The sequence below is a fragment of the Agelaius tricolor genome, unplaced genomic scaffold (assembly GCF_023055355.1).
Source record: "Agelaius tricolor isolate 1412-34295 unplaced genomic scaffold, bAgeTri1.0.p SCAF_11, whole genome shotgun sequence".
NCBI lineage: Eukaryota > Metazoa > Chordata > Aves > Passeriformes > Icteridae > Agelaius > Agelaius tricolor.
The window spans coordinates 14,661,368-14,674,628 of NW_027269271.1; the positions used below are offsets into that span (position 1 = coordinate 14,661,368).

At 29.0% G+C, this 13,261-nt stretch overlaps 1 protein-coding gene across 1 annotated transcript in view; it reads right to left on the reverse strand.

Annotated features, from left to right (window-relative positions):
* Positions 1-13,261, reverse strand: part of BTBD8 (BTB domain containing 8) — a 48,041-nt gene that overhangs the window by 30,255 nt on the left and 4,525 nt on the right. The window contains exons 3-4 of the mRNA XM_071436302.1: positions 2,138-2,388; positions 1,161-1,278 (exon numbers count right to left, since the gene is read on the reverse strand). Coding sequence (XP_071292403.1) covers positions 1,161-1,278; positions 2,138-2,388 — 369 coding nt within the window. The remainder of the gene's footprint in view (positions 1-1,160; positions 1,279-2,137; positions 2,389-13,261) is intronic.

The window sequence follows — 13,261 nt, forward strand, 5'->3', positions numbered from 1 at the left end:
CTTTCACCACAATGAAAGTCCCATTGCCCTTATTAGCTCCTACTGTTCACATGACCCAGTGCTAAAACGAGCTCAAGTCCTGGGCCTGTTTCAGAACATCCTTGTTTTCTCTATGATTTACTGCTGTATCTTTTGATGCTAGTTAAACTAGATACATAGCTCCAGGCAGCAAGTGGCCTAAATTAAAGCTCTGCTGATAGAAGCTCTTTGTTGCAGTATTTTTTCTGCATTAAAGCATTTGTTTTTCAAACTTACGTATCTGAGAACATATTATGTAGACCAGAAGAAACAAACATTCTTTCCTACACTTCATTCTGAAAATGTAGCATATATCCAAATACCCACACAATTGTGATATACCTTCTCTAAAGATACTGTAATGTCAGTAACAAACTGTCCCTCCAGTTTTGTGTTGAGAAAGTACTAAAAGTAATGGAGGGGTTTTATAGTCTCTCTCAGTTACTTTATATACTCAAAGGGAACAAAATACAGGCTGTCTAGTTTGCTATCTCAAATGTAAACAGACATATCAAAGCTACAGAGAATGGTACTGACACTTTAATTTGCTTTCCCAAGCCACAGGAGTACAATAAGCCAAAGTTCTTAAACGGTCTTGGACTTTCAATCTAGGAAAGGCTCCTGACAATCTTTACATCTACATAACTGAAGTAATGAAAGTAAAACCAGATCTTGTATGCACAGATTCTCAAGAGCCAGAACAAAAATTACTGCTCCAGAAATTTTCTGCCTATATGGAAATTTTATTCAGTGTTAGTAACTGAATAGTTTATTAGTAGATTTTTTTGCAGATCACAGTTTTTTAAAATTATTTTGTTACTCATATATATATATATATATATATATATATTTAGGAAAAAAATCTACAAGTATTTCCATAAGTATTTACTCAATATATGAGATTACAGTGGCAATCTTAAAACTGCTAAAAGCACAGTTGTTTTCAAAATAGTGGCAGTTGATGATAAATTATATTCATTAATATCAAAGTACAGCCACTCCACACATAAGACCTAAAACCTGTAACAGTTCACAGCTACAGAACAGCACCAGCAAAAGCTTCTTTTAGATAACAGTAACAGCGGCATTTTATACCAGATGGTTATTGATTGAAAAACTTTTTACTGTAAATACTTATGTACCTGTGAGCTTGAAAATTTTTGCCTTCTACGCAAATATTAATATCTGGGCAACAGCACTTCTTGTAGAGCATCAATAAGTCTTCTCCTAACACAGATGCAGTTTCTACTTTGGAATTACCTGCATATAGGGAGAAAAAGCTGTTTTCACTTGGTCAGGTGTACGAGAGACTATTGACAGTGCACAGACAAAATATTTGAAAAGAATCTGACATAATTAAATTTTTTCTTACTGCATATTCAAGCTTTTCCCTGAAAGGTTCTCCAAACATCGCCTTTTACTTCTTATTTTGACTTATCAGAAACTTGACCAATGCTCCCTATTTGGTATCTACAGAAGAGCTACAGTTACTCTTTCATAAAATCATGCACCCAGTTCATTCTTTTCTGCAGAGGTCTGGCACCTCTGCATTGAAGAAGAGCAGCCCCTGAGGAAGTCTGGGGAGATGCAGTGCCACAGGTCCCACCTGAACAGATGTGCTGCTTGAGCCCTGGCACTGACACAGCTGCAGCAGCCAGCACCTCTGGGGAAGATGCAGTTAAACACTTCCTTGTATGATTTCATTCAGAGCTGTAGTATGGAAGATTCTGAAAGGTTCCAGAACCCTCCTAAAACAGCAGTGGAACCGGTGCAATTTGCTAGGAAAGGAAAACAAGGGAGATACTCTGCTGTGTGGAAGTCCCACATGGTGAAGAGTGGAGCTCACTGTATTCCAGGGAAAAGACAGGACATGGTGATGACCATGCCTGATGCCTGGCAATTCCAGATTTATTACACTACACACAGGCTGGGAACTGTGCCTGCTTAACTTCTGCAGCAATTCAGTTCTTCAAAGTGTGAGATCATGAGGTGGGCCATAGAAAAGAATATCCAGCTGTGCTGTAATAGTTTTAATTTTGCCTGCATTTTTACAACTGTAGAAGTATTTGAACAATTATTTAAAAGACAAAAAGAGAAAAAAGTGCAATTCCAAACCTACCTGCAGCAGCTTTGTTGCTTTCTGCATCAATCACAGCTTCTGGAATTTCTTCCTCAATACCAACCAAACCAGGAACTCCTTTCTGCACAGCTCCACTTGGAGTATTCTGATCAACTGGTGTTCTTTTGCTTTGTCCAAGACAATTTACATTTTTTTGAGTGTTGTGAAGAGTAGTAGTGTTGCTTTCTTGTATTATCGTCATAAACAGCTCCTCAATTTCTTTAAGATTTATATCAGATGAATATAGAATCCTAGAATATGACACTAATTTTTAATCTCATGATTTTTCAATTGAAGAAAACAAATAAAAAATTACATTTTTTAATCTAACAAAATTCATGACCAGAAAACAAAGAGTTGGACTCTCTTGTGCTTAAAAAACCCAACCTTTCTAAAAATGTATCTCTGGAAAACTTATTTCTGCAAATGCTTGAAAAGCATAAACAAGCACCACAAAATACCAAAACCATCTAACATCAAGATTATAGCAAAAAAATTATAAAAAAGGTATAGAGATAGAAATGAATTGGAGAAATAAATTTTAATTTCAAAGGAAGCACTTAAAGCACAAAAATTTGCAGTTAAGATTACCCAAGAACTTTCACTTTGCCTATCTAGTAATTCCAGCTTCCCACTTTCCCATCTGTTTCACCAACTTATTTTTGGCTCAGGATCTAGATCTTTCAGAGAAAAAGAATTTATTGCCCTCTTATCAGAAGAAACAAACTTTTTCCTGCCTCCAAGGCGCTGTTAGGATTAGAAGAAAGAAGTGGATGATGACCAGACAGAATCCTGTATTTGAATGGAATTGATGCATCATGTATGAAGTGTATGACTATGCAACAGGCTATTGCTTTTAAAGGTTAATCCTTTGTTAACGGGGGTCCTTTTTCGGGCTCATGCTGCCCAGAAAAAGGTACCCGGACATCCGTAACTCTTTGTTTTTGTTGTCTCATATTGTCCTAATTCAAATTGTCCAAATTATTATTACTCTAATTGTATTACTATTTTTATAACCATTTTATTACTATTAAACTTTCAAAAATTTTAAAAGCAAGTGATTGGCATTTTTCACACCAGTCTGTTAGGTGAAAATTATCAAAAGATTTTTGTGAGTTTTCTAATTTTGGCATTAATGCTGGCGAATTTTCAGGGTTTACTGTCTAATTTTGGGTCGAGAAATCTGTCCCAAACACTGAGGGGACTCTGGAGCTATTTGGGAGCAGATCTTTTTCGAAATTCTTTTGTGTTGGGATCAAAGGGCTGGCATTTGCAGGGGCAAAATAATTCTCTGTCTGTCCTGTATTTATTAAAGCAGCTGTCATATTCCAACCTCCTCCTCCTCCTCCTCGTCGCACGGTTTGTGTGCATGGATGTGGCTGTGCAGATGAATCGTGACACAAAGTAGTCCCGCTGGGTGCTAGGAGTGTGGAAGGCGAAAACGCAGAGGCACACCAGGTATCGGTTGCTCGGGGTTACGCGCTGCAGAGGGATCTCTCGGTGCCCGGCAGAAGGGGAGATGCGGAAGGATACATGCAAGGCGCTGCAGTTTTCGCCTGCTGTGGTGCCGTGTACAGACACAGTGGCGGCAGAAGTGGTGTGACAGGGCACATGGATGCCGGCTGTGGCCGGACAGCGGCACGCAGCGGCTCGCAACCGGGACCGGGCTGTTCCAAAACTGCGGCGAAAGCAGTGGGGGGTGGCAGCGGGGCCGTGGAGATAGAACTGCGCATGTGTGCGGCTGATCCCGGAAGCAGCGCTGTGGTTCGATGAGTCAGCGCGGAGTGATATCACTGGTGCTGGGTTGTAGCAACTGCGCGTGTGTGGGTTCCGTCACTACGGCAGTGCAGGCAGTCATCATGGTGGCAGGCGGGCCGGGGGGTGCGGGAGGCGGCGGAGCTGTGGGAACGGGAACGGGGCTGCGGCCGTGGAAGGGAACGCCGGGATGCCCACGGTTGCAGGAGGCGGCGGAGCCACGCCATCCAGCAGCTCTGAAGCGGGAGGGTGCGGTGGGGAAGGCACGGCTCGGCCCGCCATGCAGCAGCGGCGGCAGGAGAGGGGAAGCGACCACAGGCGATGCTGACGGGAGGCTGGGCTGGAGCGCCGCAGTGCCGGCACAGGGGGGCTTGGCTGGCTGGGGCGCCCCGGGTAAGACAGTCATTAAAACACCCTAAAAATTATTTTAAAAGCCCTTAAAAAGCCCTAAAGGTATCCTAAACATTTCCAGAGATTTCCTAAAAAACTCCTGCAAAAAAACCCCTAAAATATCCCTCAAAATCCCTGAAAAATCACCTGAAAGACCCTAAAAAACTGTTTAACCCCTACCTGTAACACTGTGGCCTTGAAACATCATCTCTACCTATTAATTGGGGTAACTGCAAGACCCTCAAACACCAACACAATCACCAGCTTGAGTTGGTCTGGAAAGCACCAAATAAAATCAAATAAAAAGATTTATAAATAGAAAAATTAAAAATAAAGGTTAAATAAAAAATAAAATACAAAAATAAAATAAATAATTTAAAACTGGGAAAATAAAAAAAATTAAATAAAATAGAAAATTAAAAAAATAAAAAGCTTTAAAAATAGAAAAATAAAGAATAAAAATAAAATAAAAATTTAAAAATAAAATAAATGCTTTAAAAATAGAAAAATTAAAACTAAAAATTAAATAAAATTTAAAAAAATAAAAGAAATGCTTTAAAAATAGAAAAATCAAAACTAAAAATAAATAAAAAATAAAATTAAAAAATAAAAGAAATGCATTAAAAATAAAAAAATTAAAACTAAAAATTACATAAAAAAAAAAGCTTTAAAAATAGAAAGATCAAAAATAAAAATTAAATAAAAATTAAAAAATAAAACAAATGCTTTAAAAATAAAAAAATCAAAACTAAAAATTAAATAAAAAATTAAATTAAAAAAATAAAATAAATGCTTTAAAAATAGAAAAAGCAAAAAATAAAATAAAAAATAAAATGAAAAAAATAAAATAAATAGTTTAAAAATAAAAAAATTTAAACTAAAAATGAAATAAAAATAAAATTAAAAAAATAAAATAAATGCTTTAAAAATAAAAAAATTAAAAATAAAAATTAAATAAAAATAAAAATTAAAAAATAAAATAAAAAGCTTTAAAAATAGAAAAATAAAAAATAAAAATTAAATAAAAAATAAATAAAATAAATGCTTTAAAAATAGGTAAAGCAAAAATAAAAATTAAATAAAAAATAAAATGAAAAAATAAAATAAATGGTTTATAAATAGAAAAATGAAAACTAAAAATTAAATAAAAAATAAAAAAAGCTTTAAAAATAGAAAAATAAAAAATAAAAATGAAATAAAAAATAAATAAAATAAATGCTTTAAAAATAAAAAAATTAAAACTAAAAATTAAATAAAAAATTAAATTAAAAAAATAAAATAAATGCTTTAAAAATAGAAAAAGCAAAAAATAAAATAAAAAATAAAATGAAAAAAATAAAATAAATAGTTTAAAAATAAAAAAATTAAACTAAAAATGAAATAAAAATAAAATTAAAAAAATAAAAAAAATGCTTTAAAAATAAAAAAAATTAAAAATAAAAATTAAATAAAAATAAAAATTAAAAAATAAAATAAAAAGCTTTAAAAATAGAAAAATAAAAAATAAAAATTAAATAAAAAATAAAGTGAAAAAATAAAATAAATGGTTTATAAATAGAAAAATGAAAACTAAAAATTAAATAAAAATAAAAATTAAAAAATAAAATAAAAAGCTTTAAAAATAGAAAAATAAAAAATAAAAATTAAATAAAAAATAAATAAAATAAATGCTTTAAAAATAGGTAAAGCAAAAATAAAAATTAAATAAAAAATAAAATGAAAAAATAAAATAAATGGTTTATAAATAGAAAAATGAAAACTAAAAATTAAATAAAAAATAAAAAAAGCTTTAAAAATAGAAAAATAAAAAATAAAAATGAAATAAAAAATAAATAAAATAAATGCTTTAAAAATAAAAAAATTAAAACTAAAAATTAAATAAAAAATTAAATTAAAAAAATAAAATAAATGCTTTAAAAATAGAAAAAGCAAAAAATAAAATAAAAAATAAAATGAAAAAAATAAAATAAATAGTTTAAAAATTAAAAAATTAAACTAAAAATGAAATAAAAATAAAATTAAAAAAATAAAAAAAATGCTTTAAAAATAAAAAAATTAAAACTAAAAATTAAATAAAAATAAAAATTAAAAAATAAAATAAAAAGCTTTAAAAATAGAAAAATAAAAAATAAAAATTAAATAAAAAGTAAAATGAAAAAATAAAATAAATGGTTTATAAATAGAAAAATGAAAACTAAAAATTAAATTAAAAATAAAATTAAAAAAAAAATAAAAAGCTTTAAAAATAGAAAAATAAAAAATAAAAATGAAATAAAAAATAATTAAAATAAATGCTTTAAAAATAGGTAAAGCAAAAATAAAAATTGAATAAAAAATAAAATTAAAAAAATAAAATTAATGGTTTATAAATAGAAAAATAAAAAATAAAAATTAAATAAAAAATAAAAAAACAAAATAAAAAGCTTTAAAAATAGATAAATAAAAAAATTAAATAAAAAGTAAAAAAAATAAATGCTTTAAAAATAAAAAAATCAAAACTAAAAATTAAGATAGAAATAAAAATAAAAAAATAAAATAAATTATTAAAAAAAAAAAAATTAAAACTAAAAATTAAATAAAAAATAAAATTAAAACAATAAAAAAAGCTTTAAAAATAGAAAAATTAAAAATAAAAATTAAAAAAAAATTAAATTAAAAAAATAAAATTAATTAAAAAGTTATAAAAAACAAAATAAAATCCGTAAAATGCTGTAAAGTATCATAAAAGTTGCATAAAAGTTAGTGTCATAAAGCGCGACTGTCGTAAAACTGCACCTTTTACGACACTGTTGCTTTACGGCAGTTTTGCGACAGTCGCGCTTTACGGCACCTTTTACGACAGTCGCGCTTTACGGCAGTTTTGCGACAGTCGCGCTTTACGGCACCTTTTGCGACAGTCGCGCTTTACGGCACCTTTTACGACAGTCGCGCTTTACGGCACCTTTTACGACAGTCGCGCTTTACGGCACCTTTTACGACAGTTCTGCTTTACGGCACCTTTTACGACAGTCGCGCTTTACGGCACCTTTTACGACAGTCGCGCTTTACGGCACCTTTTACGACAGTCGCGCTTTACGGCACCTTTTACGACAGTTCTGCTTTACGGCACCTTTTACGACAGTTCTGCTTTACGGCACCTTTTACGACAGTCGCGCTTTACGGCACCTTTTACGACAGTTCTGCTTTACGGCACCTTTTACGACAGTCGCGCTTTACGGCACCTTTTACGACAGTCGCGCTTTACGGCACCTTTTACGACAGTCGCGCTTTACGGCAGTTTTGCGACAGTCGCGCTTTACGGCACCTTTTACGACAGTTCTGCTTTACGGCACCTTTTACGACAGTCGCGCTTTACGGCACCTTTTACGACAGTTCTGCTTTACGGCACCTTTTACGACAGTCGCGCTTTACGGCACCTTTTACGACAGTCGCGCTTTACGGCACCTTTTACGACAGTCGCGCTTTACGGCACCTTTTACGACAGTCGCGCTTTACGGCAGTTTTACGACAGTCGCGCTTTACGGCACCTTTTACGACAGTCGCGCTTTACGGCACCTTTTACGACAGTCGCGCTTTACGGCACCTTTTACGACAGTTCTGCTTTACGGCACCTTTTACGACAGTTCTGCTTTACGGCACCTTTTACGACAGTCGCGCTTTACGGCACCTTTTACGACAGTTCTGCTTTACGGCACCTTTTACGACAGTCGCGCTTTACGGCACCTTTTACGACAGTTCTGCTTTACGGCACCTTTTACGACAGTCGCGCTTTACGGCACCTTTTACGACAGTCGCGCTTTACGGCACCTTTTACGACAGTCGCGCTTTACGGCACCTTTTACGACAGTCGCGCTTTACGGCAGTTTTGCGACAGTCGCGCTTTACGGCACCTTTTACGACAGTTCTGCTTTACGGCACCTTTTACGACAGTTCTGCTTTACGGCACCTTTTACGACAGTCGCGCTTTACGGCACCTTTTACGACAGTCGCGCTTTACGGCACCTTTTACGACAGTTCTGCTTTACGGCACCTTTTACGACAGTCGCGCTTTACGGCACCTTTTACGACAGTCGCGCTTTACGGCACCTTTTACGACAGTCGCGCTTTACGGCACCTTTTACGACAGTCGCGCTTTACGGCACCTTTTACGACAGTTCTGCTTTACGGCACCTTTTACGACAGTCGCGCTTTACGGCACCTTTTACGACAGTCGCGCTTTACGGCACCTTTTACGACAGTCGCGCTTTACGGCACCTTTTACGACAGTTCTGCTTTACGGCACCTTTTACGACAGTTCTGCTTTACGGCACCTTTTACGACAGTCGCGCTTTACGGCACCTTTTACGACAGTCGCGCTTTACGGCAGTTTTACGACAGTCGCGCTTTACGGCACCTTTTACGACAGTCGCGCTTTACGGCACCTTTTACGACAGTCGCGCTTTACGGCACCTTTTGCGACAGTCGCGCTTTACGGCACCTTTTACGACAGTCGCGCTTTACGGCAGTTTTTACGACAGTCGCGCTTTACGGCACTACCTTTTCGGCAACTTTTATGGTACTTTACATCATTTTCCGTTTTTATTTTGTTTTTCATTTATTTTTAATTAATTTTATTTTTTAAATTTTATGTTTTAATTTCATTTATATTTTTAATTTTTCTATTTTTAAAGCTTTTTATTTTTTAATTTTTATTTTATTTATATTTTTGATTTTTCTATTTTTAAATATTTTTATTTTTTTTAATTTTTTTTAATTTTTCTATTTTAAAAGCTTTTTATTTTATTTTTTAATTTTATTTTTATTTGATTTTTATTTTTAATTTTTCTATTTTTAAAGCTTTTTATTTTATTTTTTTCATTTTTTATTTAATTTATATTTTTAATTTTTCAATTTTTAAAGCTTTTTTAATTTTATTTATTTTTTAAATTTTTCTATTTTTAAAGCTTTTTATTTTTTATTTTATTTTTTAATTTTCTTTTTATTTTTAATTTTTCTATTTTTAAAGCTTTTTAGTTTATTTTCTTAATTTTAATTTAATTTATATTTTTAATTTTTCTATTTTCAAAGTTTTTGGTTTTTTTAATTTTATTTTTTATTTGATTTTTTTTTATATTTAAAGCTTTTTATTTTATTTTTTAATATTATTTTTTTAATTTATATTTTTAATTTTTCTATTTTTAAAGCTTTTTATTTTTTAATTTTATTTTTAAATTTTATTTATTTTTTAAATTTTTCTATTTTTAAAGCTTTTTATTTTATTTTTTATTTTTATTTTTATTTTTAATTTTTCTATTTTTAAAGCTTTTTTTTATTTTATTTTTAAATTTTCTTTATTTTTAAAATTTTTCTATTTTTGAAGCTTTTTATTTTTTAATTTTATTTTTTATTTGATGTTTAGTTTTTATTTGATGTTTATTTTTTATTTTTCTATTTTTAAAGCCTTTTATTTTATTTTTTAATTTTATTTTTAATTTTCTTTTTATTTTTAATTTTTCTATTTTTAAAGCTTTTTAGTTTATTTTCTTAATTTTAATTTAATTTATATTTTTAATTTTTCTATTTTCAAAGTTTTTGGTTTTTTTAATTTTATTTTTTATTTGATGTTTTTTTATATTTAAAGCTTTTTATTTTATTTTTTAATATTATTTTTTTAATTTATATTTTTAATTTTTCTATTTTTAAAGCTTTTTATTTTTTAATTTTATTTTTAAATTTTATTTATTTTTTAAATTTTTCTATTTTTAAAGCTTTTTATTTTATTTTTTATTTTTATTTTTATTTTTAATTTTTCTATTTTTAAAGCTTTTTTTTATTTTATTTTTAAATTTTCTTTATTTTTAAAATTTTTCTATTTTTGAAGCTTTTTATTTTTTAATTTTATTTTTTATTTGATGTTTAGTTTTTATTTGATGTTTATTTTTTATTTTTCTATTTTTAAAGCCTTTTATTTTATTTTTTAATTTTATTTTTAATTTTATTTTTATTTTTTATTTTTCTATTTTTAAAGCTTTTAATTTTTTGTTCATTTTTTTTTAATTCATATTTTTAATTTTTCTATTTTTAAAGCTTTTTATTTTTTATTTTATTTTTAAATTTTATTTATTTTTAAAATTTTCTATTTTTAAAGCTTTTTATTTTATTTTTTAATTTTATTTTTATTTGATTTTTTATTTTTAATTTTTCTATTTTTGAAGCTTTTTATTTTTTTATTTTTTAATTGTATTTATTTTCTTATTATTCTATTTTTAAAGCTTTTAATTTTTTTTATTTATATTTTTAATTTTTCTATTTTTAAAGCTTTTTATTTTATTTTTTAATTTTATTTTTATTTTATTTTTTATTTTTAATTTTTCTATTTTTAAAGCTTTTTATTTTTTTTAATTTATATTTTTAATTTTTCTATTTTTAAAGCTTATTTTATTTTATTATTTTATTTTTATTTGATTTTTTTATTTCTAATTTTTCTATTTTTAAAGCTTTTTATTTTTTTATTTTATTTTTTAATTTTATTTTCTTATTTTTCTATTTTTAAAGCTTTTATATTTATTTTTTAATTTTATTTTTATTTTTAATTTTTCTATTTTTAAAGCTTTTTATTTTTTTATTTTATTTTTAAATTTTCTTTATTTTTTAAATTTTTCTATTTTTAAAGCTTTTTATTTTTTAATTTTATTTTTTATTTGATGTTTAGTTTTTATTTGATGTTTATTTTTTATTTTTCTATATTTAAAGCTTTTTATTTTATTTTTTAATTTTATTTTAATTTTATTTTTATTTTTATTTTTCTATTTTTAAAGCTTTTAATTTTTTGTTCATTTTTTTTTTAATTTATATTTTTAATTTTTCTATTTTTAAAGCTTTTTATTTTTTATTTTATTTTTAAATTTTATTTATTTTTTAAATTTTTCTATTTTTAAAGCTTTTTATTTTTTATTTTATTTTTTTTAATTTATATTTTTAATTTTTCTATTTTTAAAGCTTTTTATTTTTTTTTTAATTTTATTTTTTATTTGATTTTTATTTTTTGTTTTTCTAGTTTTAAAGCTTTTAATTTTATTTTTAAATTTTTTTAAATTTATATTTTTAATTTTTCTATTTTTAAAACTTTTTATTTTTTATTTTTTTTTAATTTATATTTTTAATTTTTCTATTTTTAAAGCTTTTAATTTTATTTTTAAATTTTTTTGAATTTATATTTTTAATTTTTCTATTTTTAAAGCTTTTTATTTTTTATTTTTTTTAATTTATATTTTTAATTTTTCTATTTTTAAAGCTTTTTATTTTATTTTTTAATTTTATTTTTTATTTGATTTTTATTTTTTATTTTTCTATTTTTAAAGCTTTTAATTTTATTTTTAAATTTTTTTAAATTTATATTTTTAATTTTTCTATTTTTAAAGCTTTTTATTTTTTATTTTATTTTTTCATTTTATTTATTTTTTTAATTCTTCTGTTTTTAAAGCTTTTTATTTTATTTTTTAATTTTATTTTTTTATTTGATTTTTTTATTTTTCTATTTTTAAATCTTTTTATTTTATTTTTTAATTTTTTTAATTTATATTTTTATTTTTTGTATTTTTAAAGCTTTTTTTTATTTTATTTTTTATTTGATTTTTATTTTTAATTTTTCTATTTTTAAAGCTTTTAAAATTTTTTTTAATTTAATTTTTGTTTTTAATTTTTCTATTTTTAAAGCTTTTAATTGTATTTTATTTGGTGCTGTCCAGACCAACTCAAGCTGGTGTTTGTGGTGGTGTTTGAAGGTCTTGCATTACGGCACTACCTTTTATGGAACTTTTACGGCACTTTACAGTTTTTGTTTTGTTTTTCATTTATTTTAAATTAATTTTGTTATTTTAATTTTTTTTTAATATTTCTATTTTTAAAGCTTTTTATTGAATTTTATTTGGTGCTGCCCAGACCCGATCAAGCCAGTGATTCTGGTGGTGTTTGAGGGTCCCCAGGACGAGGGAAGAGACGAGATCCTTGACTCCACCTTTCAGAAGGCTAAAATATTATTTTATGATCTTTATTATATTCAAAGAAAATGAGATATTAGAACTGTACTAAAAGGGCAAGGGGACGTCAGAAAGCTGGAAAGGAATGAAAAATAAAAACCTGGGACTGCTCACAGCCCCGACACAGCTGGACCATGATTGGTCATCAAGTAGAAACAATGCACAGGAGACCAGTCCAAGATGCCCCTGCTGCTAAACCATCTCCAGCCCACACTGCACAGCCAGCAGATTGTTACTGGTTCCATTTCTGTTCTGAGGCTTCTCAGGAGAAAAATCCCAGCGAAAGGATTCTCATCAAACACCTCAGTGCCAGGTGATGGCACAGGCAGCATGGGCTGGCTGATGTCACTGTGTCATCCCTGCCAGCCCAGGTGTCACAGCAAGGAGGAGAGAGCTCACCCTGTGCTCACCCAGCCCTGCCAAGGGACCGGCTGCCAAAACAGAGCCGTGCCATGCATGCCAGTGTCTGCATGGCAGAGAGAGGACATGAAAAGCCACTGAGGAAGCTGCCACCTCCTCCCTGAGCTCTGCCCTGCAGGCCGGGCCATGGGCAGCCACTTTGGGAAGGCTGCATTTGCTGCCCATCAGCTGCTCTGTGTCTGACAGGAATTGAAATAGCCCAGGCTTGGGTTGGTGCTGAGCAGAGGGCAGTGAGGAGAAAGGGAGAAGGCTGTGCTGCAGGGCAGCTGGATCCAGGCAGGGCCAATTTGGGGAACAGCCTTGTCTAACAGCATTTCATTTTCCAGTTCTACTACATTGCATTATATTTTGCACTTCTGCTAGAACTGCATGTCAACAGGTTTCAAATATCCTCCTCAGTCCCAACAGCCTGCTTGAAAGTGCTGTGTCTTTATCAGAGCATTGATGGTCCTTCTGAAATGTGAGTCTCACTGGCTGCATCCAAACCTTGTGCTTGGAGAGCATTCCTAATTAAAGCAGATTGGGCCTTTGGGGAAGAAGG